This window comes from Sinocyclocheilus rhinocerous, unplaced genomic scaffold (genome assembly GCF_001515625.1).
Source record: "Sinocyclocheilus rhinocerous isolate Xijiao unplaced genomic scaffold, SAMN03320098_v1.1 scaffold230, whole genome shotgun sequence".
In the NCBI taxonomy this organism is placed as follows: domain Eukaryota; kingdom Metazoa; phylum Chordata; class Actinopteri; order Cypriniformes; family Cyprinidae; genus Sinocyclocheilus; species Sinocyclocheilus rhinocerous.
Window position 1 is genome coordinate 158847 of NW_015637126.1, and position 26206 is coordinate 185052.

The 26206-nt window shown below is 37.9% G+C and overlaps 1 protein-coding gene across 4 annotated transcripts in view; it reads left to right on the plus strand.

The window, feature by feature from the left end:
- Window positions 1-25202, plus strand: part of LOC107748501 (sarcoplasmic/endoplasmic reticulum calcium ATPase 2-like) — a 72675-nt gene extending 47473 nt beyond the window's left edge. For 3 of the 4 annotated variants that reach the window (XM_016563295.1, XM_016563293.1, XM_016563294.1), the window contains exons 9-21: window positions 10203-10291; window positions 10431-10533; window positions 12710-12841; window positions 15670-15786; window positions 15898-16116; window positions 16717-17052; window positions 18533-18753; window positions 18840-19042; window positions 19190-19275; window positions 19956-20089; window positions 20406-20523; window positions 21789-21906; window positions 22211-25202. In XM_016563295.1, coding sequence (XP_016418781.1) covers window positions 10203-10291; window positions 10431-10533; window positions 12710-12841; window positions 15670-15786; window positions 15898-16116; window positions 16717-17052; window positions 18533-18753; window positions 18840-19042; window positions 19190-19275; window positions 19956-20089; window positions 20406-20523; window positions 21789-21906; window positions 22211-22257 — 1923 coding nt within the window. In that variant the 3' untranslated portion in view covers window positions 22258-25202. Of the gene's footprint in view, window positions 1-10202; window positions 10292-10430; window positions 10534-12709; window positions 12842-15669; window positions 15787-15897; window positions 16117-16716; window positions 17053-18532; window positions 18754-18839; window positions 19043-19189; window positions 19276-19955; window positions 20090-20405; window positions 20524-21788; window positions 21907-22065; window positions 22095-22210 lie in introns of all 4 variants that reach the window. The other variant, XM_016563296.1, reaches the window with a different exon arrangement.
- The last annotated feature ends 1004 nt before the right edge of the window (window positions 25203-26206 follow it).

A 26206-nucleotide genomic window follows, 5' to 3' on the forward strand; every position in this document is an offset into this window, starting at 1 on the left:
GTGATGCAGCAGCAGCAGCTTTCTCTGGCTGCCATATGGAAGACCACAGAAACATACCAGGCACAACACGAGAGGTGAGAGAGAGAGGGAGTCGGAAGTACTAGACTTGGTCGGATGCTGAATAGCAATCCAGAGCCAGTTCAAAGACTTTTAAATTAAATAATGTTTAGAGACACGTCTTGATTGTTATGTTCTTGTCCAGTGTACATTTTTTTTTTATACATGTGCCCTTGTAATCCTTACTCAAAAACAACAACATCTCTTCTATGATGATATGTGCACCAGCGTGAGGGTTGGGCAATAATCCATCCCCTCCAGCAACCGGTCACTCACATGTAGGGCTGGGCGATTTTTCCAATTTTATAGATTAATTCGAATTTAATGTTTTGCCACGATTTTATTTTTTATAAATCGAGGAATCACAATTTTGAATAGAAATATTACCAAACGTTAGAATTAGACACTTTGACAATATGCCAATGTTAACAGTAAAGAGAAAAGAATGATCCAACCGCATGTCTGCGCACTTGATTAACCGCTCACCTGTGATGTGCTCTGTGAAGGACCATAAGGTGCCATTCACACAGAATGCGCTTTTGTGTTGACAAAGATGCAAAGCGGGTAGTGGAATAGGAAAAAATGCAGGAAGATGGGAGTTCTTTTAACTTGAGCGGCACGTTTTTAGAATGTCGTTTATTGCATGAAACGCTGCAAGAGATGCGAGCGCAACAATCAAACTGTCAACAATGGAAAAGCAGTGTAATCTAATAAAAACCTGTTAAGAACTACTACTATATGTCTGAAATTTCATGTTTGCATCATGGTGACAGGCTGAAAGCAACTGTTCATTGTTTTTACAGAACATTCATAGTTATAGTCTACTGGTGTTGTACCTTCAGTCGTTTTGAATTTGAATTACCTAGATTTTTGAGATTTTTTAAAGCATTTTCCTTTTATTATTTCTGAACATATTACATCATGTTGACAACTTCAAGTGTGGTGCACTTGAAATAGAAATTTCTTTAACTAGAGGGTTAATAAAGAAAAATTTACTTGAATCATGTTGTAGTAACATTTTCAAGTTGACTAGTTCAAAATCATAAAAATCAAGAATCGGTCAATCGTTCTGAAAAAAATCAAGGTTTTATTTTTTTTCCATATCGCCCAGCCCTACTCTCATGTAATTGCAGCAATTAGAAAACAAGATTTACCCAATCAATTCCCCATGGACAAAATCAAGTTTTAGAAGCTGTTTTATGTGAAAATACAGGTATGTCACAATAGGGAGGAAAATACTGAAGTGCAAGCGCCATAGACAACCTTATTGATTATAATGGGGGTGTTTTATTTTTGTATCATCACTCTGTTTGCTTTAAGTTGTATATTGTGTGTTCACACTGTTTAGTCTTAGTGAATAATAAATAACAAAATAATTCCGGGTTACAGACTCGCTCCAAATTACAAATTCACTTTGGCTTTACAGCTGCTTTTTGAGATTTTTATATACAGTATGTACAGTAGATATATTTTTTTGGCACAGTTGGAGCTACATGGAGATGGAATGCATGTAATTGACACATTGAATGATTATTTAATTACAGCAATTGTAAATGCAAATCTTGATTATTTAATAGTGCAGTGACATCAAAAGTTTGGGGACTAAGATTATTTTAATATTTTGAAAGAAGTCTCTTATGCTCACAAAGGCTGCATTTATTTGATAAAAATACAGTCATATTGTAAAATATTATTGCAATTTAAAATAACTGATTTCTACTTGAATATATTTTAACATGTAATTATTTCCTGTGATGGCAAAGCTGAATTTTCAGTGTCACATGATAGGCTCATCATTGCATGTCACTGCATGCTACCCTGTTCCTTGGTATCAGTTGCTATGGCAACGTAGAGCAACATAGTTCCATGTCTGCCAAGTTATGGGATGGTTGTTACTGTTTTTGCTGCAGATCTGATTTATAAATGACTATAAACAAACAAAACAAGCTAGCAACAACCCTCATGATGTTTTTCCTTTAATGCTACTGCTGCTTTGGTTGGTACATTTCAGGACATTATGGGTGTCATATTTGAATTTCTGCTTACTGTGGTGGGGAAATCTACAGAATTCTGGAGAATGAATTAAAATATGGTCAAATGTGTTTAACAATGTTGCATAGTGAATTATTTAATGATCAGTAGATTGTGAATCTATATAATACACAATATAAATGTTCAAAAGTTTGGGGTCAGTAGTATTGTTGGTATTAATATTTTGAAAGTAATTAATATTTTAATTAATTGAGAATACATTGAATTTGTCAAAAATGACAAAGACATTTATAATATTTCTATATTCTTTTTACTTTCTATACATCAAAGTATCCTGAAAAAATGTAGCACAGTTCACGCTAAAATAGTAAACCGTACAACTGATTGATAACTTTACTTATAATAAGATTTTGATAACAATAATAATAAAACTTTGATAAGAAGAAGAAATGTTTCTTGGGAACTAAAGCAGCATATCAGAAGGATGATGTTGCACAAATTAGAATTATTTATTGAATATATTTTAACATGTAATTATTTCCTGTGATGGCAAAGCTGAATTTTCAGCAGCCATTACTCAAGTCTTCAGTGTCACATGATCCTTCAGAAACCATTCTAATATGCTGATTTGGTGATCAAGAAACATTATTATTATCAACACTGAAAACCGTTGTGGTGCTTAATAATTTTATGGAAACCATCTTTTTTTTCAGAATTATTAATTGAACAGAAATTCAGAAGTTTAAAATAACAGCATTTATTTGAGATAACATAAATATAACATATATAAATATAAATTACTTTACTGTCAGTTTTGATCAATTTGCTGAATAAAAGTATTAATTTCTAAAAAAAGAAAAAAAAATCTTACTGGTCCAAACTTTTGAAGAGTAGTGTAAGTTTATATTGGTAGGTTGACTATTCAGAATGATGTAAGTACTGCAGCTATGTCAGCGTTGCTCTGTTTGTCTCAGAGAGTGGTGAACGTTGAGGGCAGGACTAAATTTTTGTCCAATGGCAGACAGGCAGAGTGTTTGGGAAACTGGTGTGAAAACAGTAGTTATTTTTTCAGTTGTATTTGGTGCCACTAATGGTGCAGAAAGTACACACTTCACCTTTACTCTTCTTGATCCAAGTCTTGATCTGGTTAACCAGTCACACCCTTACGAACTACCACTGAACTGTGTACTTGTTTTCTATAGAATTAGTTTCTTTCATTCTTTCCACTGTCATATCTTTATGTTCTGTAAAGAGAGAAAATCAAGTGCCCATGTTTTTGTTGGCATGACTGTACCACCTGTATTCAGATAGGTGTGTATGACGCAAAGTAACCTGACTCATAGCACAGCCAAGAACGCCATGTAGTTTGAATACTTGTTCTTTTGTGTTTTAAGGTGTCATGTCATCATTTCAGTGCCATCATTTTGGCTTAGAGGCTGTTCTTGTTATTACTGAGGTTTTCTACTGTCCTAAAGAAGGAGAGCTACAAGCATTAGTCACCACCATTCTGGGTTTTGAGGTGATGGGCGTAGATTCTTTCATAAGTGTCCTTGAAGAGTAATGTAGTGCTGTGGTCTCTTTTATGCTGTTGCTTTCTGAGAGTCAGGACATGTTGACGTCCTCCATGCGGAAGTCCCTCAGAGTCACTCTGGGACACTCAAGGTGTATGTTCGTGTTTGTGCGCAATGGAAAATCCTTAACTTGTACAGACAAGTCAGCAGGACATGATTGCAACATCTTTTACGTTATATTCTTCTACAGCTGCAGATGTGGATCCATCAAGACCACAGGGTTTTTGTCAAACCCCTCAGCTAGATCCATTTACAATATCACAAGACCTGGTTCTCAATTCAGACCATTTATAGTCCAGTTCAGGCCTTCATATACAGGACGTAGCTTTTTATAGTACGATTTTGTCACTACGCGTTTCATGCCCATGTTATTTCAAAAGCAGAGATCAGGAATGGTTTAGAGAATGAATTCTTTGTTTTCTTTCCACCATCTGTATCTCTCCCTCCCTTTTTATTCATTTATCAGACTCCTTGCATCTCCTGCTTCTAGTTTTGTAACCTTTATGATTTCAGTTGGATCATGATTGCAATATTAAAGTCATATCACATTTTCTTTTTTTGTTTCCCTGTGTGGTGTTTCACATGTTCATATAAAGCAGCCACTAGCATTTCCATTGTGAGCTATTCCATTGTATTCTCTGTTTACAAAGAAACCCTTTGTATGTTTGTGTGTGCTTTTTTGCTAAGTTTAATCATGTCCCATGGTGTGGAGATGTTATATCCCTGGTTGCAATGCCTCACTGCACATGTGTGTGTGCGCGCGCTAAACGTCCGTCTGTGTGTCTGCCCGAGGTCTCTCCTGTGTTTAACAGCAGGGTGTTCCCTCTGTTCAGAAGCTGCTTAATTCCCTGCAAGTGCTGGGAACCTTGCGGAAAGACTCCCACTGCGCTGTGGTAAATAATTATGCACTCCGCACCCTGATCCCAGACCTACAACGATCAGAGCTCAAACATTAAGGGCGAGCACTGTAGTCAAACACCAAGACATTCACTTTACCGGCTATTCACTTCAACAGTGATGACTGTTTCCTGGACACAGATTAAATCCAGTATCAACCTAATACATCCTGTTTAAGGGTATCCTTAATTGAAACACATTTTAAATTTAATAAGGTTCACCTGTATCTTGGAAGCAGAAAACTCCTTTCAGGCTTAGTTACGTAATAGACTGTGCTGTTCTTTCAATTCCAACAGACTAGTATATGTACCAATATATATAGACCAGACCTATATATATATATATATACACACATAGAGCCATTTGTATATAAATAAATGGCTTTATTTGTCGAGCAGCTGTAAATTAGGCATAATAATATAAAGTCAGCCAGCCATTATTGCTAAATAAACTGCTATACTGCAATATATTGCTAAATATTGTCCTGTTAATATATGTATGTCAATTACAAACTCGAATACCTGCTTTTTCTGACATTATTTTCCCCCAATTTTTCTGATTAGAGAATGATCAATTTTGTCTTTGCTAGGTTTTAATTGTCTGGCCTGGACCTGGCCTGTGTCTAATAGCCTTTTTCCTTCTCATCCTCTTCCCATCATACCTTGGCCTTCCGCATCTCACCCAGCAAGAGATTCCCACATGCCATCCTGTTGCACAAATTAGAATTATTTAGAAAAATTAGAAAAATACTACATTATATTGCATTTTATTTACTCAGTTTGTTAAAAAATTTGGAAGCTAAAAAATTTGAATATTAATAATAGTAATGCATAAAATACATAAAGTAGATTTGTAACTCACCAATTCCAAATAGAATTTAAGCTTCTATTCTTTGTTTTTAAATCGTTAAATGGTTTGGCACCTCCTTACCTTGCAGACCTTCTAGAACAGCACATACCTACTAGATCTCTTAGGTCCTCTGATCAGCTGCTTCTAATTGTTCCTAGGTGTAGATTAAAACTTAGGGGTGACAGGGCTTTTTCGGTAGTTGCACCTAGACTGTGGAATCTCTTACCCCTGCATGTTAGAGCAGCTCCTACAAATAGTTAGTTTTAAAACTCGGTTAAAAACTCATTTATTATCTCAGGCTTTCAATTCTACTGGGTATTGAGGGATGTTATTGAATTTTTCTGTTTTAACATTAAATTTACTTTTAAACATAACTTTTGTATGTTAATGTTTTTACTTATTTGTACTTTTATTGTACAGCACCTTGGGCAACAGTAGTTGTATTAATGTGTGCTTTATAAGTAAAATAAACAAACAAACAAACAAACAATGCTGAGAATGGCCAGTTAGTGTCTAGTGACTATTATCCATCGCTCGTGTGTCCGAATACCTAGTCAATCGTAGGTATTTTTGTATAACATGGTGAATAAGGGCCATGCGAATTCTGCTGAGGTTTCTGCGGAGTTATTGGAGCCTATAAATACTAAAAACCTAAAGATGACGTTACAACCAAACAGATTTTTCACTAAATGAGCATGTCAGAGCCAAGCATTCCAAGTTCAAGGAGTACATTGTGCTAGTGAGCAGGCAACTGGATCTAATTTTGTTTCTTTCCCACCTCTTTCCCAGTTGACAATGTCTGTTTGCATGGTGTTTGACTCTGGAAATTGAGCGGCACAGATTCCTGTGTGGTTAAAGACCAGAGAAGCAGGCCCCAAAATAGTGTACTTCAAAAAGGAGAACGTGACACTTTTGTAACTTATGTTTAGAATCAGCTAGCCTACTGTTCAAATAATAAAAAAGCAACCTCATGCTGTAATGTTCCCAAAAATGATTCGTTCTTTTATGTTAGCGTTATGAAGTAAAAAGCACTCTGTACTTGTGCACGAATGCTGATAAATGGCACAGTGTACCAGTACTTGATAGTTTGGTCATTACTTTATAAAGGCACATTTTTTGCCTGAGAGACTGTTCTTTCCTGCAGAGCAAGCTAACTCAATAATCCATTTATTTTAAGGGCTTAGGGGCATGATCCAGCCCTCTGATTGCTGCTGCCTGCCACTTGCTTTGTGTTTTCCACAATTTAGTTTTGTGTATGTGTGTCCATTTCAAACAGGAAGCAGGAGAGTATTGTGGAGCTCTGAAAGTTTTACAACTTAGCTGCTTCATTAATTCTTTAATTGGACACATTTAATTGAGTCTTGCTCTGAGTGATGTCACGCCAAGAGAGAATGTTTTGCCTCTGCGTGTTTGTACGTTCGTGTATGTTTGAGACAACCTTTCATATGACCTTCCTTTTAAGGAACTGCCCATACATGGCTGCTTGGCAAGTGTTGTGTTAGCAATATCTAAGTTTAGATGCTTCTTGTGTAGACGAGTGCTGATGTTGATAAGAACCTACTTCTGGAATCTGTGTGTTTGTGTGTGTGTTTTAGCATCCATACAACTACTGATCTCAACCACAGTGGCTTTTAATCATGATAAAACACATTTCAGCAAGTCCACCTACTGCATAATCAACATTTACGACACCTCATAAGATCAGGATTCATTTTTACTCCTTCCCAGCGCATACTGGAGGAGGGGTGTAGTGAGGAAATAAGATCTGTCTTCTCTCCGCTGAAACTCACCCAATATAAATAAATGGCTTTATTTGTCGAGCAGCTGTAAATTAGGCATAATAATATAAAGTCAGCCAGCCATTATTGCTAAATAAACTGCTATACTGCAATATATTGCTAAATATTGTCCTGTTAATATATGTATGTCAATTACAAACTCGAATACCTGCTTTTTCTGACATTATTTTCCCCCAATTTTTCTGATTAGAGAATGATCAATTTTGTCTTTGCTAGGTTTTAATTGTCTGGCCTGGACCTGGCCTGTGTCTAATAGCCTTTTTCCTTCTCATCCTCTTCCCATCATACCTTGGCCTTCCGCATCTCACCCAGCAAGAGATTCCCACATGCCATCCTTTATTTCCCTCATATTTTTGTGCTCTGTCATTTCTATTCCTCTCACGCTTTTCCTTGCGTCTGCTCCTGCTGCAGCATGATCCAAGAATGCCGTAGGGAGCAGAGTCACAGACACACATTTAGGAAGTCTAATGCCAACTATTCACTGTAATGTACTGTATGTTGAACACTTTTTTGTATACCTGGCACCTTTCGTGTTAAATTACTCTTTATTTTGAAAAGAGTTGTGCTGGTTTTGATTGCCTTTTTACCATTATATTAATATTAATCAATATAAGACATTACCAAATTTCATGCACAGTTTAATGCATAGTACTGTCACATACAGTAGGAAGGAGACAGAGACAGTAAGAGACATGAATGATAAAAATAGTTCTGAACAACTAAGTTTGCTTCTAACCTGAAATAGGCCTCAGTTTGTTTGCTGAGTTATATGTATGCCTGTGTTTGTTGCTAATTTTTCATCAACTCCTATTCTTCACGGTGGGGAACAGGTAACAATGTCAGCCTAAGTCTGAAGCAAAGTGATAAAATTCATCACCTGAAGAGTCCTTAAAGAAAAGAAGGAAAAGACATTTCACATGCAAAACAGAATTTTAAAATTGTGCTTGTGAAAATGTGTCCCAAAAGTATTCAACATTCTGTTAAACCTCCTGTGCCTCGTAATGTTAAGTACTAAAAGCATAATGCTGAGAAGGCTTATTATAGAGACAGACAAGATGCTTATCCTGGGCTTGGAATTAGTGCTGTCACTACGTTACAGTGTTGTTCAGGATGACCTAAGCCAATCAACTAACTGTGTGCCTTGTTGAGGCCAAACATCATCCAAGTGTCACCGTCACTAATGCGGAAGTCACTTTGGCTAAATCAGGAGGAAATAGGGGTGCTTAACATCCTTTTCCACTACTGTTAAATTGCACGCACGCACGCACGCACACACACACACACACACACACATCCTTATCAGAGGCTCATCATTGCATGTCACTGCATGCTACCCTGTTCCTTGGTATCAGTTGCTATGGCAACGTAGAGCAACATAGTTCCATGTCTGCCAAGTTATGGGATGGTTGTACATTTCAGCAAGTCCACCTACTGCATAATCAACATTTACGACACCTCATAAGATCAGGATTCATTTTTACTCCTTCCCAGCGCATACTGGAGGAGGGGTGTAGTGAGGAAATAAGATCTGTCTTCTCTCCGCTGAAACTCACCCAGGGCTGCCACTTCTCCTGCTGGCTCATTTCAGCGTTATGAATGTCATGCCAAAGACTCCATGTCAAAAAAAAAAAAGCATTGCATTATAGGTTTAGCCGATTTGTCTGATGTTGTCAGGCTGAACTCATCTTCACCTCTTCATGTCGTGCAGCTCTCTCGGACACTTGTGTGTTGTTTATTTTAAGAATCAGAATCACTTTATTTGCTTCAGTCATGCAGTAGGATTTGGCCTTGGTTGTGCACACAAGACAACACAATACAGTACAACACCTGGAGTTAATAATAATAAAACTAGGCAAATGTCAGCCAAAATATGGGCAAAGTGATTGTCACTCTTTCACCTCATCTGCTTTCATTTGGTCCAGTGAAAGCAGACATTTCAGTAGGAGGCAGTAGTTTATTGTAGTCTCTGTTGTCTGTTGGCAGTTGTGTGAGTGTGTTGGTTCAGACAGGGAAGAGCTCATGCCAGGCCACTAAACACAGGAAACTACCAGCCGCCAGTGCATTACAACATCATTGCTCTGCCTCTGATTGGACGGAGGATAAGGGAAACCCCAGAGCTGATTGGGTGGAGTCATAACTGTCCGTTGGTGTTTTTTTTTTAATGCAGTTGGGGTTTGTAACTGTTTTCAGATGCCTTAGACAACTTATTTGTTTATTCTTCTCAAAAGCCTGTTTTCTTGGGCACATCTGTGGAGTTCTTTATTTTTCCAACTTTAATTACAGTAACTACTTTTTAATTGGTAAACTTAAGAGCATTTAGAACTTTGTGCCAGGATTTCCTCATGGAAAACCTGGGAATATCCGGGAATTTTAAAATTGTCGTTTCTTGGCCTGTGGAGGTTATGGAAATGAATAAGTGACGTGACGTGACTTGTTGCCAAGTATGGTGTCCCATACTCGGAATCCAAGTGCACACACACAGCAGTGAGTAGTGAACACGCACACACCGTGAACACATACCTGGAGCAGTGGGCAGCCATTCATTTGCTGCAGCAACCAGGGACCTTGGTGCCTTGCTCAAGGGTCTCACCTCAGTAGTGGTATTGAGGGTGGAAGGGAGTGCTGGTCATTCACTCCCCCCACCTACAATTCCTGCCGGTACAGAGGCTCGAACCCACGACCTTTGGGGTTACAAGTCTGACTCTCTAACCATTAGGTTTTAATTTATTTGTTTTAGTTTCAAGGTTCAACAATAAGATTTTTTGTGCCAGACCATTTGGCCAGTAGTTTTTATATTTAACATGGTTAGATATTACTGTTGTGATATTACTCGGCTTACTGTTGAGCCTCGAGTTATGTTCAGTTGTGAAATGTGCAGTCTTTTTAAAACTATTTTAAATTAAAACAGAACAACTTTATTCAGTAATCATGAATAAAAAAAGTAATAGAAATGCATTGTCCAAAAAAGTGGGTTCCTTGATGTTCAATTTGTTTCATTAATCTGTCTCTCTCCCTATCTCACTTTTGTCTCTCTTAGATGTTTGTGCTTAATAAGGCTGATGACACCAGCTGCTCCCTGCATGAGTTCACCATCACCGGCTCAACCTATGCTCCGGAGGGACAAGTGTAAGAGCACACAAACACACTCAGAGCACTTGATCCTTCCCAAAACATCTTGTCATTTTTACCTATTCCAAATAATCTAATGCTCATTCTGGTTTGTATTTACATCCCTTCATCTTGCAACAATGATCTCTCCCCTTAGGCTGAAAGCCGACAAGCCAGTGCAGTGTGGAGAATATGATGGTCTGGTGGAACTGGCTACTATTTGCTCCCTGTGCAATGACTCCTCGCTGGACTATAATGAGGTCAGCAGTGTGTGCTTCTGAGTTTAACAAAGAGTCTCAATCAGTGTTTTTGAGTCTGTCCTGCTCTCATTGCTGAAGTGTTAACCATGCACCCTCTGTTCCTCAGGGATGGGCAGCTTTTTAGTTTGCATGTTTTGAACATTTGGCTTGCATTTCTCACCTCTGTGCCATTGCCATGGTATCATGGTTTCTGCATTGCGTAATATCATGCTTATTCCATGGTTGTCAGGTAGGGTAGAGGACAGCGCAAGTTAGAACAAGCCGAAGAGTTTTAAAAGACGCCACGTGAGTAATAGTAATATGTTAAAGGCAGCCATATCAAGCAAATATTTTAAAAGTCTTAGTCCGTGTATTCTGACCATGTTTTTAATATGATAAATAAACTACCTAATTCAGTGTCATGTTCCACCACCGTAGTAGCCTGCTTCCTGGAATAATGCAAATATTTCCACAGAGAGTGACCAGCATCCTTCAAGTGAACTGTGAACATTAGAGATCTAATAAACCATTATACAGTAGATGTTAACACAGGAGCCTTGTGTTTGAATGTTGAGTAACAATGTTGAATGAATGAATGAATGATGCATTTATATAGCGCTTTATTGTGTATTCTTTTACACCCAAAGCGCTTTACAATCATGGGGTGGGGGGTCTCTCCTCAACCACCACCAGTGTGCAGCATTCACTTGGATGATGCGACGGCAGCCACAGGACAACGGCGCCAGTGTGCTCACCACACACCAGCTACAGGTGGAGAGGAGAGAGAGTCATAGAGCCAATCAAGTGGTTGGGGATTATTAGGAGGCCATGATTGACAAAGACCATGGGGGCAATTTGGCCAGGACGTCGGGGTTACACCCCTACTCTTTATGAGAAGTGCCATGGGATTTTTAATGACCACTGAGAGTCAGTACCTCAGTTTAATGTCTCATCCGAAAGACGGTGCTTTTTGACAGTATAGTGTCCCCGTCACTATACTGGGGCATTAGGACCCACACAGACTACAGGGTGAGCACCCCCTGCTGGCCTCACTAACACCTCTTCCAGCAGCAACCTAGTTTTCCCAGGTCTCCCATCCAGGTACTGACCAGGCTCAATAATCAGGAAATACGGGATTTTAAAGTTGTCATTTACAGTTTTGGAACGGTCATGAAAATAAATAAATAAATTTCTATAGCAAAAAATAGAATCAAAATTTCTATAGCAAATAAACGTGTATATACTGTACTTGACCATTCTAAAATATTTCACTGGTTAGAAATTAGTCTTTCCATTAGTCCATTCACCTTCCAAGCACTGCCACATTCAAATTTCAGGACGATTTTGGTCATACTAAAGACACTGGTACATATGCATAACAATTCAAATCTATCTATCTATCTATCTAGATAGATAGATAGATAGATAGATAGACTCTATCTATCTATCTGTCTGTCTGTCTGTCTGTCTGTGTATTTTTTTTTTAAAGAAATTGGTACTTCTATTCAGCAAGGGCATTACATTAACGTTATAGTAAAGACATTCATAATGTTAGATAAATATTTCTTTTTCAAATAAATGCTGTTCAAAACAATTAAGCAACACGACTGTTAACATAAATCATAATAATAAATGTTCACATCAAAATATTAGAATAATTTCTTAAGAATTTTGAGACATTGAACACTGTAGTAATGGCTGCTGAAAATTCAGCTTAGTCATCACAGGTTAAATTGTTAAAACTGTAGTTATATAACAAAACTACTGATTATTTTATTATTTTGATCCAATAAATGAGAGCTTATTTCAAACACATTATGTGCATACATTTTCCAATTAATTTGCACTGAAGGTATACAGTTTATCAGTTGTGTAAAAAGTATCAAAACCTTGGCATTTTTTTCTCATTCAGTCATGAATCATTTCAGTAATCAAGAAGGACTGGAAAAGTCATAAAAATCAACTGACCAAAAATGTTGTCCTATATAGAAATTATTTACTAGAGTTAGATTTCTTTGTTACACACTCACATAGTCCATTGCTTCCATGTGACGTTTAAAGTGCACTGTAACAATCATTTCTGAAGTGAGTGCATTACTCCAGGCTTCTATTTTAAATGATTATGCAAGTGCCGTATACTTCATGTTGTTTGGGCTAATAGGGCACTGAATTTTTACACACATTTGTTGTCCCGCAGGCCAAAGGAGTATACGAGAAAGTGGGTGAGGCCACAGAAACTGCGCTCACGACTCTGGTGGAGAAGATGAACGTATTTAAAACTGACCTGTCCGGACTCAGCAAAGTGGACCGAGCTTCAGCATGCAACTTGGTAAGAAGGAAGCCATGGGGTGCACCAGGATGAGAGACAGACAACAATAAAACAGAACATAGCGGGAAGTGATGAAAAATTATAAATAGAAGGATAGATAGATGAGGCTTCAGAAGAAATATGAGAGTTCCCAAAGATTGGCCAGTGTTGCAAGACAGGATATTTAAAAAAATGAGATTACATGGTGTTGCCGCAGGTAAACACAGCAGCGTGCCGATATACAGCCATATCTCATGTCTACGAGTGTGATATTGCGTTTACACAACAGTTTGACAGCATGAGTGTGTAAATACATAAGAAAAACTACAACGGAGTGTCTTTTAAAATGCTCTTTTGTGCAGAACTACTTCCTTCTGCCACAGATTCAAATCTCAGTTTGACAGTTTAACAGCTGAGCTCAAGATCCGTCACTAATTCAAGCACGTCACTTTAGAACTTTAGTAACGAAGCAGTTTAACCAAAGTCCCTTTAAGACTTGTAAATGTTTTTTTGAGCAGCAAATCAGAATATAAGAATGGTTTCTGAAGGATAATGTGACACTGAAGACTGGAGTAATGATGCTAAAAAATCAGCTTTGAAATCACAGGAATAAATTACTTTTAAAATATATTAAAATAGAAACAGTTATTTTAAGTGGTAAAAATATTTCAAAATATTACTGCTTTTTGCTGTATTTTGGATAAAATAAATGCAGGCTTGGTGAGCAGAAGAGAATTCTTTAAAAAAACATTAAAAATCTTACTGTTCAATAACTTTTGACTGGTAGTGTATATACAGTGCACAGCATAAATGAGTACACCCCCTCTGAAACTTAACAAATTCAGTAATTACTCTTTGCTTAGAAGACATATGGCTTTTTAGAGATATAATATTCCAGCAAGTCTGCTTGATCAGTTACCAAAGAAGAATGTAAAAATTACAAAAACATGTGTCCAGTGTCTTGATATGGATTTCCATGTGTGCAATCCATCAGTATAAACAAAATTATTATGACTGAAACCCTGAAAACACACTGGGAAATGTCTCCGTTCAAACACAGTCACTCTTATGAAGTCAATAAACATGCATCCATGCTGATAGGTGTCAGTTTGACATGAAAGATCACTGGGATAAACCAAAAACATCAAGAAACTTACTGCATGCACCTTGTGCAAGCCATGTTAAATGGATTGTTAATTCAAGTCAATAGTTAGAGAAAGACTGAGACAAAGGCTTGAGGTTTATTCATGCTTGTAGATGTTTATAGAAACCAGTCACACGTCCCACACAGCTGCATTAGGGAGACTGGGAACAGTGGACTAGTCTTGATCCGTCTCTCCCTTTTCTCTATGGGAAACATTTTTCTTTGAAAGAGTGAATGACCAGCAGCGCTCTTTATTCTACTGACCCCTAAATCCTTCTCCTCTCCAAAAAAGAAACTTCTGTGACACAGATTCCCAGAGGCAAAGCATAATATTTAGATAACCAGGCGAGTTTATGAAGAGGTTAGCTAAATTTTCCACTCTAATCCAAAATTTCACTGGCCTATAAAACCAAAAGAGATGTTACTTCTGTCAATACGTATTGGTGGCAGACTTTCAATGATGACAGATAGTTGGATGGGCACATGGATGGATGTAAGGGGAGGTTAAATGTTTTTTCATAAAGCTTTGGAAGATAGAGAACACAGGAACCCTACTGAGGAGTGACGTCATGTTCTCAGGGGAGCTGGGAAGAAGAGACACTGGTTTCCTCTCACACATGCATGATTTGTTTAAACATTTGTAGAAATGAGTACTGATCCCTTTATTAAAGAGAGCCACGGACAGAGGCAGCAACCAGAGGCAGAGCATGATGTACAGTACTTTAAGTAGGGCAGCATCAATTCTCTGTTCTCATGTGCTGGAGGTGGTTTCCACCTAGTGGCAAAATAATTCCCTTGCCTCACTGAATTTTTGTTCTGCGTATCTGGATTGTAGTGTAGATAAATTTTTCTTTTTTTAATACATTGTAATTGAGTAATTAATTAATTAATAGATTAATTAATGCTAGAAATATGTACACCACTGTTGAAAGTGATGAATACAAATTAATACTTTTATTCTGCAAAGACATTCAATTGGTAAAAAGTGACAAAAATGTAATGTTATAAGACATTTCTTTTCATCTAATGCCTACTGAAAATTCAGCCTTGCCATCTCAGGAATGAATTACATTTTACAATATATTCAAATAGAAAAATGTTATTTTGAATATTTTGATATTCTGATCAAATAAATGCATGAGACTAAGCAAAGTGAGCATAAGAGACTTCTTTCAAACACTGACCAACCCCAAAACTTTTGAACGGTAGTGTATATTTTTCATTAAATGTCAAGTTTACTTAAATTGAAAATGTATCAATTATACACCTATAACATTACATTAACATTTTTATTGGAAAACAATTGCATGCAATGCAATGATGCCTTATTGTTGAGCCCTGCGATGTGTTGTCTGAACAACTGACCTCTAGAACCTGCATGAGCACCAAGCCTCAAACATAATTTTCAACTACTCTAATCTTTAACATTTGATTGTCGATATTTATTAAAGGCTAAACACTTTTTTTATATATATAAGACTGGTGCAGTGTTTCATAGAACCTGTCAATTACTATGTTTGAAACTCAACTACCTGGGTTTGACCGCTGACTACAAACAGTGCTGTCTGAAGGCAACCCTAGAAAACAGCTGAGAATTACATCTTACCCAACACACACACACACACACAATGACAACAGTGTTTCACTTTTGTTTGATCTAACATTCCACCTTCTCTATCTCCCTTTTTTTGCTTCTTTCCCTTAGATTATCAGAAGGCTAATGCAGAAAAAATTCACACTGGAGTTTTCCAGAGACAGGAAGTCCATGTCTGTGTACTGCACTCCCAGTGGCTCGAACTCTCAGAGCAAGATGTTTATCAAGGTACCGCTAACTTAAACACACATCTGAAAACATCTAACATCTATAAATACCTTCAGTAAACTTTGCTGTATGCATCACATTTGTTTCTACTTTCACTCTTCTTGTATGTAGGGTGCACCAGAAGGTGTGATTGACCGTTGTCAGTTTGTGCGTGTTGGTAAAGACCGTGTCCCGTTGACCATGGCGGTAAAGGAGGAGCTGATGAGCACTATTAGAGACTGGGGGGCAGGCAGGGACACACTGCGCTGCTTGGCTTTGGCCACACGAGACTCTCCCCCTCCTGAGGACAAAATGGACTTAGAAAACTCTGCCAAGTTCTCAGAGTACGAGGTGAGAGAATTTGGATGTGTAGAAACTTTATGAACATCTGTCCACATTGTTTACAACAATAGTTTTACCAGTTATATTTTTTTAAAACTCAATTCCCTATGTGTATTATTTTGTAATATCACTTAAGCAACAGATAAAAATTGTTTAATTTGTTACTATATAATACTGCAAAATATCAAATCAAAGTGCATTATTTTAGAAAAGGATAGCACAAGAACACCTTTTAAACAGATTTTGGGGTTTACCTTTTTAATTAAAACAATATAATTTTTATAATAGAAATTATTATAATTTGTTGTTTTTTAATGTTTATTATTGTTTGTTCATATTATTATTAAAACAAGTATTAATTAGTTGGTTATTAATTATTAACTATTGTCAGTTAAACCGTTATTAATGCAATACATGTACAAAATATATATATTTTAATTATTTACTATTTATCATTTATTATTATTTAGTTAATATTTGTTATTATTATTTTAATTAAATTCATACATTTTTACATGTGGATTGCACGCCCAAGTATTTTCTCAGGCCACACTGTACATGTAAATTTATATATCTGGGATAACATGCAAAATCTGATCATCTGTTTAGTCAAATCTCACCTTCATTGGCTGTGTGGGGATGTTGGATCCACCCAGAAAGGAGGTGATTGGTTCAGTGAAGCTGTGCAGTAAGGCCGGTATACGTGTCATCATGATCACTGGGGACAACAAGGGCACCGCCGTGGCCATCTGCAGACGCATTGGCATTTTCGATGAGGATGAAGATGTGGAAGGAAGAGCCTACACGGGCAGAGAGTTCGATGACCTGACTCCGGAGGCCCAGCGAGAAGCTGTGAAAAGGGCACGGTGCTTTGCCCGTGTCGAGCCTGCACACAAGTCAAAGATCGTTGCTTACCTACAGTCCTTTGATGAGATCACAGCGATGGTGAGATATAGTGGTTTAGTGGCTGACCACCAAATTCTAGTAAAAATTGACTTGAAAAAAGTGAAACAGTCATTAGTTGGATAATATATTAGGAGCTGCAACATAATATATGATTTAAGTTGAATTTTAAGAAGGATAGTCTAACCCTTGCTGATGTAAGTTCACTTTTATGGCCAGTAAATTTTCTCATTTCACCCGCTGTTAGCAGATGTGAAAAAACCTTTGGGCTGAAAACAATTTTTTTCTGCACTAAAACCTTTTTGAATTGTATTGTAATGTAACATGAGAAAATCCATAGAATTACTAAGTATTAACCTTACATTTAACATTAATATTATTGTATGATCTAATTGCTATACTTTTGGTTTGAGTAAAAGAAAATTATGTTTCATTACCACCAATGAATAACTTTATATACAGCATGTTATCATTTTTGTCACAGTTGGGCTATTAATATGATTGAAGGTGGCATTTATACACTCAGAGAGCTGAGAGAATCATATGAAGGATGAAGTCTCTGATTCTACTCTCCAGTCTCTTAGCAATAATGTAATACCTACATCTCAGAGGTAGACAGCCTTGTCTTTTATGCTGATTTTCTCTGTCGGAGTTAAGAGAGCATGTTAGTGCTCTTGCTGTTCACATGCTTTCGCCTCCAGCTCTGTTGTATGCATGTGTCTGGTTGTCATTTGGGGAATTGAGGTATTTCCCAGAAGACATCAGTGTGCATGACAGAGGCTGCTTTGCTTCTATTATGACATGAAAACAAAGATTTCCTCATCCTCATACTTGACTCCTGTTTAATCCCCAGCCTATAATAAGCATTTACCCAAGAGCAAATATGATTTACCCTCTGATCATTAGGACTTTTCATAAGCTTAATATGTTTTGAATCCTTACTTGAATCTATGTTTTAAACTAATGGATTTGAATTGACCCTTTGATAAGCTCCACCCATTTTAGTTGCTGTTGATAACTCAACAGCCTTTACAGAACACACCATACAAGTAAATTGGAGGTTTCTATGAACCAATGTGATTTAAAATCAGTAAAATGTGTTCATAAAGTGGAAAAAAATTTGAATATTATGTTTTCTTGAATGAATTGTGAAATTTCAAACATTTTTATCTGTTGTTTTTCTTTAAATAAACTCTTAAAATGCACAGTAACATGATTAATGCATAAATTAAATTGCTTCTGTTTATCTTGGAGCAAATCTACAAATATTTTGGAAAAAATACATGTCTTCCTTGTATGTTTTAATTGACCTTGACAGAAATTATCCAGCACATAGGACTTTCATAGATGTGCATCAGAAAAGAGCAAATACTTGTGTGATAAAATAGCATGTCAATCCAGCAGGTCAATTATGGTTCAGAGGTGGGCTAAGAAGGGCCAAATGTTAAGTGTTGTGTGGAAAGCCCACTAGTGTCTATTAGCCCTTATCCTTTCACTCTGTTCCTTCCCATCTCACTTTCAGACCGGAGATGGTGTGAACGATGCCCCTGCCTTAAAAAAGGCTGAAATTGGCATCGCCATGGGCTCAGGCACAGCTGTAGCCAAGTCAGCCTCCGAGATGGTGCTCTCTGATGATAACTTCTCCACCATCGTGGCCGCAGTTGAAGAGGGACGAGCCATCTACAACAACATGAAGCAGTTTATCCGTTACCTCATCTCCTCCAATGTGGGAGAGGTGGTGTGGTGAGTGAGAGCCTGATTAGTGTAGTGCTTCAGTATCCTATCCACATTTACACTCATGTGGGTTCCTTCTTTTCCCCCCAACACAGTATTTTCCTGACAGCCATCCTTGGCCTGCCTGAGGCATTGATCCCCGTCCAGTTGTTGTGGGTGAACCTGGTGACGGATGGTCTGCCGGCCACTGCCCTGGGCTTCAACCCCCCTGATCTGGACATCATGGACAAGCCCCCCAGAAACCCTAAGGAGCCTCTCATCTCTGGCTGGCTCTTCTTCAGATACCTGGCCATTGGAGGTTAGCCCAATATCTGGGTTATTCCATAGAATCTAAAATTATTTTAAAAAATGTTGCCACATTGTGCGTGGATCTTCCCTAAAAACTGCAAGTCAGCTCTATGAAGCAATAAACATCACTGGAGTTATTGTACTCTTGTTTTTCTAGGATATGTGGGTCTAGGCACTGTCAGTGCTGCCACCTGGTGGTATTTGTTTGATGAGGATGGGCCACAGGTGTCTTTCTATCAGCTGGTGCGTGTCAACAGTGAGACCATATACATTATAAGTTTGCTGACAGTATTTATTATTATTACTAGGATAATTTCTCTTCTGAAGTACAATTTAAAAAAATTATGCTTGAGTTAATTTAAGAAGTATTTCTATAAAATTATATACCATACTTTTCTTTAATAAATAGAAATTTCAAAAGAACAGCATTTAATTCATGTCATTTTTTGTAACATAATAAATGTAATTTAATGTAACTTTTGATCAATGTAATGCACCTTTGCTGAATAAAATGATTAATTTCTTTAAAAAAAAAACATCTTTCTGACCCCAGACTTTAGAGAGAAGAAGTTTAAACTGTTCTCTGAGTTTTGTGTATATCTGAATATTTTAAAATAAAGACACAACTGTTTAGTGTCAGGGAGTTCAGATCTCACAGGATGATCTACACAGCTGCTCTTTCTGATATGACATCGGTCTCTCAAAGGTCACAAAGACTTCCATCAGTGGGTCAAATGATTTCCTGTCTTATTGCTCTTGCATCTGATATGGTGAATATATTAGATGCACTAAAGCACAGCTTTTCTGTTTTATTAAGAATGAAGCCACTTAGAAAACAAACACTTGAAGATCTTCAAGATGGCTTGTGATGCTCTTGATACTGTCCCACACTGACTCTAAACTGTCTTTTTTCTTGTCTGTAGCGGCACTTTATGCAGTGTACAGAAGAAAATCCCATGTTTCAGGGCATCGACTGTGAGGTCTTTGAGTCACGTTACCCCACCACCATGGCTCTTTCTGTGCTTGTTACCATAGAGATGTTCAACTCTCTTAACAGGTAAGACCTGCTACCATGGTGATAGCACTGCATCAACTGTGTTCTTTCAATATGTCTAAGTAGCTACTGTAAAACAGATTTCAGATGTCTCAGTGGAGCTGTGCTGGGTCTGTGACAGTTCTAGAGTTAATTTTCTTCAAAAATACTTAAAAAAAAAAAAATAGTAGACATAAATGTTGATTAAAAAAAAAAAGTTTTTGCTACTTCTATTTTTCTCATTGTCATTTTTAATGTGAGTGTAACTTAAATGACTACTTGGTAAATGGTATAAAGAAGTCATTTAAGACCCAAGGCCTGTGATTCTTCTCTCATTCAGCTTGTCAGAGAATCAGTCTCTGCTGAGGATGCCACCCTGGGTGAATATATGGCTGCTAGGGGCAATAATCCTTTCCTTATCTCTACACTTCCTCATCCTGTATGTGGAGCCTCTACCGGTGAGTGAAATATACAGGAACACCTCTCTTTTCTGTGTCACTATTCACCTTATTTTTAATGTAAGAGCGGGTACAGCAAATTGTAACTTCAATGTGTGAGGCTTCCAATGTCATCAGCTTCCAGTTCATTTAGCTCTACAAAAACAGTCTGATTTGTTATCATATTATTTTAATTTATTACCGTAATCTTAAACGCACTAATTTGTAGCACGGATAGTTTTACCGTTTGCTGCACTTTATTTTTCTAGTTGTTTATCTGAATTGGAAGTCTTGCACATTCACAGAAAATTGATTACTTCCACATTGCAAAATAAAGTATTTAAAGAGATGGTTCACCCAAAAATGAATATCATTTATTTATTTTAAACAATCATTAACCATTGACTGCATTTACCTACCCCCATGTCGTTCCAAATGCGACTTTATTTTTTTATGTGGATCACATGCAGTATATGCAGGGAAGTGAGAACCATCTTTTGAGTTGTCAAAAACAGCAAAAAAGCTCCTGTCTTCAGTGCTTGAAGCGCAGCACTGTGTTTTTACACCTGAGCAGCTCATGATCCAGCGTTTTTAGCAACTCTAAATGTCTCGATTTAAAATAAATGCTGCTCCATACAAACTCCATCTCTTCAAGTGCTTTGAGCTTGGATAACTTATAACGTGCATTTAAAAATGCAACATGCACCAACCATTTCCCCAAATTTGTAATGAGAGTCATTTATAAATCTATTGTCAACAAAAGAGACGCTTTAAGGTCTACCTGTGGTTTTATGGTTTTGCAAAACTAAAAGTTCATTGGTTTAACACTTGAAAGCAAACAAATTAAGACAGCCATAAATATATTAATATTGCAATTTTACTGCTGTTCTGTAAAATAAAATTATTAAAATTATTATTGTTAATGCATGTTTTTTGTATAGTACAATAGCATTATTATAATTAACATATTTCTTTATGGGTTTAATTAAATATTTGAATATTTTCATAAAAACAATACAAAGTGACCATTGCAAATCCATTCGTCCTTTGTGACAGAAGTAGCACAGGTGCTTGAAGTACATCAGAAATAGAACAGTGCATCAGTTTACTGTTGAGGAGTTTTTGTGTCGCAGAATCAATTATTATATTGTTGACTGAATCGATGATTATATCATGATGGTTTTGCAACCATGCATGGTAATTACAGAAAATATGGAGCGAGCTCTTTTCCAGACCTCCGCACTTTGTTTCTCATTTTGTCTTTCTTATCATTTTGTGTTCCCCAGCTGATCTTCCAGGTAACTCCACTGCATTATTCCCAATGGATCATAGTCCTCAAGATCTCAATTCCTGTCATCCTATTGGATGAAGCACTCAAGTATATGTCCCGCCACCACTTAGAAGGTACAACCTGTTTACGGGAACGTGTTTCCCTCTTTATGTCTGGCTAACCCATCGTCTCTGTCCCTGATGTGACTGTTCTTAATATTCCAGTCAATGCTTCTGTCTCTTTTATATTGACGTTTTCTTTTTGTTTCTTCTGATCTGTTTCTCCTCCGGCAGTTTAACTTTCTCCTCTCATCTTTTAAAAGGTATTTTCTTTAACTATAGCCTGTCCAATTCGAAATTACCTTCATTGTTCTGGTCTTCATTTCCTGGAGGCACTATATAACTTCTCTCTCCCTCTCTCTCTTTTTGGGATCTGCAGGTGAAGAGGAGGAAAGGTACAGGAAGAGTCGGCAGCTGAAATTCTAGGACAACTTCCTCCAGACACACATGAACACACACACGCCCACCCCTGCCTTTTTCCTCCGAGCTTTTAAGACTGCGCCCCGTGCATACACACGCTCACACACACGTCCGTCATCAGTCATCCCGTGTCTTCGCTGCATGTCCAGCCACCACTAAAACAAGCAGGGCTTGTAGTTTGTGTTACTGTCTGTGTGTGTTTGTGTGGGAGCGAGAGATTAGGTGTGTGCGTGTGTGTTGGCATGTGCATGGACCTAATTCAATCATGTCAAGCACTTGTGACCATTTGTTTTCTTTTATCTTGCTTTTTAGCTTTCATGTCCTTGCTGTACATAGTAGGGCAGTTTCTGGTGCCACTTGAGGGAGAAGAAGAGGGTTTGACGTTAAACATTTGGGTATTACGGGTTAAATTCTCTCACTTTACACAATGAGGAGAGATTCTAATTGAAAAAGAGAGGATGGAGATGGCACCAGGGGCGTCTTTTAATGTGTGAATATTCGCGTTTTGGACAGAATGGCCAGTTTCTTAAGTGGTCAACTCCAGTGTCTCTCTCGTTCCTCTCTTCTTCACAGATGGGATGGCCACCTTCAGTGCTGAGAGTTCATTCTCTTAGCCATAAGTTTCATTTAGATAGCTGTTTACTCAAGGCTAACCTGGCAGCAGATATATTTATATTGCACTTGAATAATTTTTTTTCTTTTTAAGATCAAGTCTAAAATAGGTGCCACTTAAACCTGAGAATGTTGAAACATACTCCGTTCTGGATTCAAGTATATGTGAAATAATTGGCCCAGGAATTAATTTCACCTACAAAACATTTCAAAATATTTACATATGATCGCAAACACAAAGGGAGCAAGTGAACTGATCTATCCCAGACTTCTCTTCTCCACCTCTTCTATTCTCTAGAGTGAACTCAAGTTGAACACTAGTAATTATGTGCTGCAAGTAAATCCATCCAAACGTGGTGCAACCTGCCACATGCTGTAAGTATTAATATCTACGGCAGGTTTTGAATATGATGAGAGGGAAGGAGAAGGAAAGAAAGGGAATTGTTGATTGAGGTGAAGGGCAGTCCAAGTCTGCAGCATTGCTTGTTGGGGCAGCTTTGATGTGTAACATTATCTGACTCACTTCTCCACACAAACACATGCACCCTCATTACGGAGTAAAGGAGTCTCACTTGAATGTACTTTTACTTGCTTCTTCTCTGTACCGTCTTATCCTTTGAAATGTAACCACAGTAGTCCTAAACTGCACCTTTTCATCCTTCTTTAACACTGTATGCTGCCAAATGGCTTCTTCATTTGCTCTTGTTTTTCTTCCTCCATAGTCTACATTTCGGTTGAGTTGATATCGTCGTCATCATGAACACACAAACATCCTTAACGCAATGGGGCTAACATGCTTGTCGTGCATCATGTCCGCAGAGGGAGGACTCTCTACCGCTAGTGCTTTTCTTGAAATTTTGCTGAACTCTGCGACTTTTTTTTTTTTTTTTTTTTTAAATAAAGTAATAATAATGTATTCGACTGAAAGAACCCAGGTGGTTTAGTTGGTCAGTTTTGCTGTTAAGGGTATCATATGCTTTCATCGATCTGTTGGGAAATGCAGGTGTGCTGTTATCAGACAAATTGGCAAACCAAGTACGCCTGTGCCTGGTGTCATTATGCTTGCCGTGGTAAAAACGCAGTGTGAAGAGTCTGTGTCCGCTTGTTAGCTGTGACAGTGGTGTGAGCATCCTTTTGTCACAGCCTAGAGTCATCTGTTTTGCCAGCAACAAATGTGAGTGGTGTAAATGCTATTTTAAAGGCAAGCTCTGCTTCCCATGTGCTCTCACACCTTTAGCTATTCTAATGGCAACGTATTACCATGTAACTTTAGGGTCAGCGTATTGACACAAGGCAGTAAGGCCGCTCATATTCATCACACTAGCATCTGCACCAATAGAAAGTGTGGGCTTTGTACAGCCTTGCTAATAACTACTGATCTCTTGAACTCTTCTTGTACAGAAAAAAAAACGAAATACCTGATTGCATGGAACCTTGTTACTGTAATTAATAACCTATACAGTATATTTAATTTTTTAATAATTACTTAAATGAAACATCACCACCCAGAAGAGAAGAGTGCAAAACTTTTTTTTTCTTTCTGAGTTCACGTAACTAAGGATGGAGAATATTTTGTAGAATAGTGGAGGTTGTTTATTCATTGTTACAGTTTGATTTTAAAGGTTGCAGGGGGGGTTGTGTCTTTAAAATTTAGTTTAGGAGTTGTAAAATAAAGATAAGAATTGTGCTAATGATCATTTTTGCAATTATAATTGGGTTTGAATGTAGGATGATTTTTAGTTTTTGTTTGTCTGTTTTGATTGTTCTGGAAAAGAAACATCTTGTGGTTTACACAGAGTGACGTCCAGTAGTCCATACTGGTTTATGAAGTCGTTCTCTTGAAGGGCTTGGTGTGGGTACTGTGCCTCCAGATATATGAAATGTCTGTGTTATGCAGAAAGTTGGACGTCCGCTTTGTAAATCTATTTCAATTCATATTTAAAAACTAGTCGAATAATTTTTTTTGTTCTCACATTTTTGAACAACTTTTGTTGGTGATTCTCCCACATACCGTTTTCATCAAACAATGCTGAATGTTTTCATTCTGAAACGTACTTGATTGTTTGCCATGAACACTCTCGAAAGGTTGACAATCAGGAAAGCAAACAAAAGATTGTAGTGACGTTTCCCTCCATTCGTTTTCGAGCACAGTGTGGTCCTGAGATGATCCGTTCGTACTGGACAGCTGTCTTTCTGCCTGCGCACAAACCGGCTGGAGCTTTGCACCCACTACTGAGAAAGAATTCTCTGTAAACGCCTTGGTAATATTAATTGTGGATACATAATTTTATATATATGAAAAAGACATGTCAAATAAAGATTATTTATCTTCTAATTTATTTCGATGCTGTTGCTGCTTTATTTTTGCCTTTCTGGATCTCTCAAATTCAGTCTGGATTTGTGAGTGCAATAGACACTATTACCGCCAGGTGACACTGTAATATCACGTATATATTGGGTTCAGTGACTGGTCTGTTCAACACTTCACATTTGAACCTGTCTTTATTTAATCTGCAAAGACGCAATGGGATTCTCAATGATATTATAAAACCATTTAAATAATTATTCTATGCTGTGGTTGTGTTGTTTCTAAAAAAGCTCGTCTGTGGTGTTTGTCAGAGCACTGAAACGCCACACATTCTATTTTTTCTTTGAGAACTTCAAGAGCCTTTCCTCATAGTCAGTCAGATTCAGATTCCTCCCGTCTTTCGTCACTTCATCCAAGTAATTCTGCCCCGCCAGCATGTTGCCCCTCAAACGAATGCTGGACGCAGATACTGTTAGTGGGGGGTTGACTGACTGGAGAGAAAGCGGGTAAGTCAGACGGTACAGTCAGTTGAGGTCTCCACACAATAATGTCTGACTGAGAAACAGCAAAGCCATGGAGATGTAGTGGCCCTATATATATAGATTTCGCTCGGTGCATCGGCATAAAAAGTAGAGGGTGTGGACTCGGACTGTCTAAGCCTTTTTTACAGTCTATGGTCTATGTCCACCAGAATACAAATGAAATTGGCCCTGTTCCAAATCGCACCCTAAACCCTCGCGGTCTTCCTCTGAGTCCACACTTTCGTGACGTAATGCCGCAGTTGGCTGCAGACTAGAAGTCTGCTGCGGAGCTCGCCCCAGTGCAGGCTCGGCAGAAGTGCGCATCGAGGGCGCAAAAGGGGGCGTTCGCGAGCACCCTTCTGAAAGCTAAAATGACGAATGGGACCCCTTACGGTCTCGTGGACTTAAAGGGTTAGTTCACCCAAAAATGAAAATTAGTCCATAAATTACTCGCCCTCAAGTCATCCTAGGTGTATATGACTTTCTTCTTTCAGACGAATCCAGTCTGAGTTAT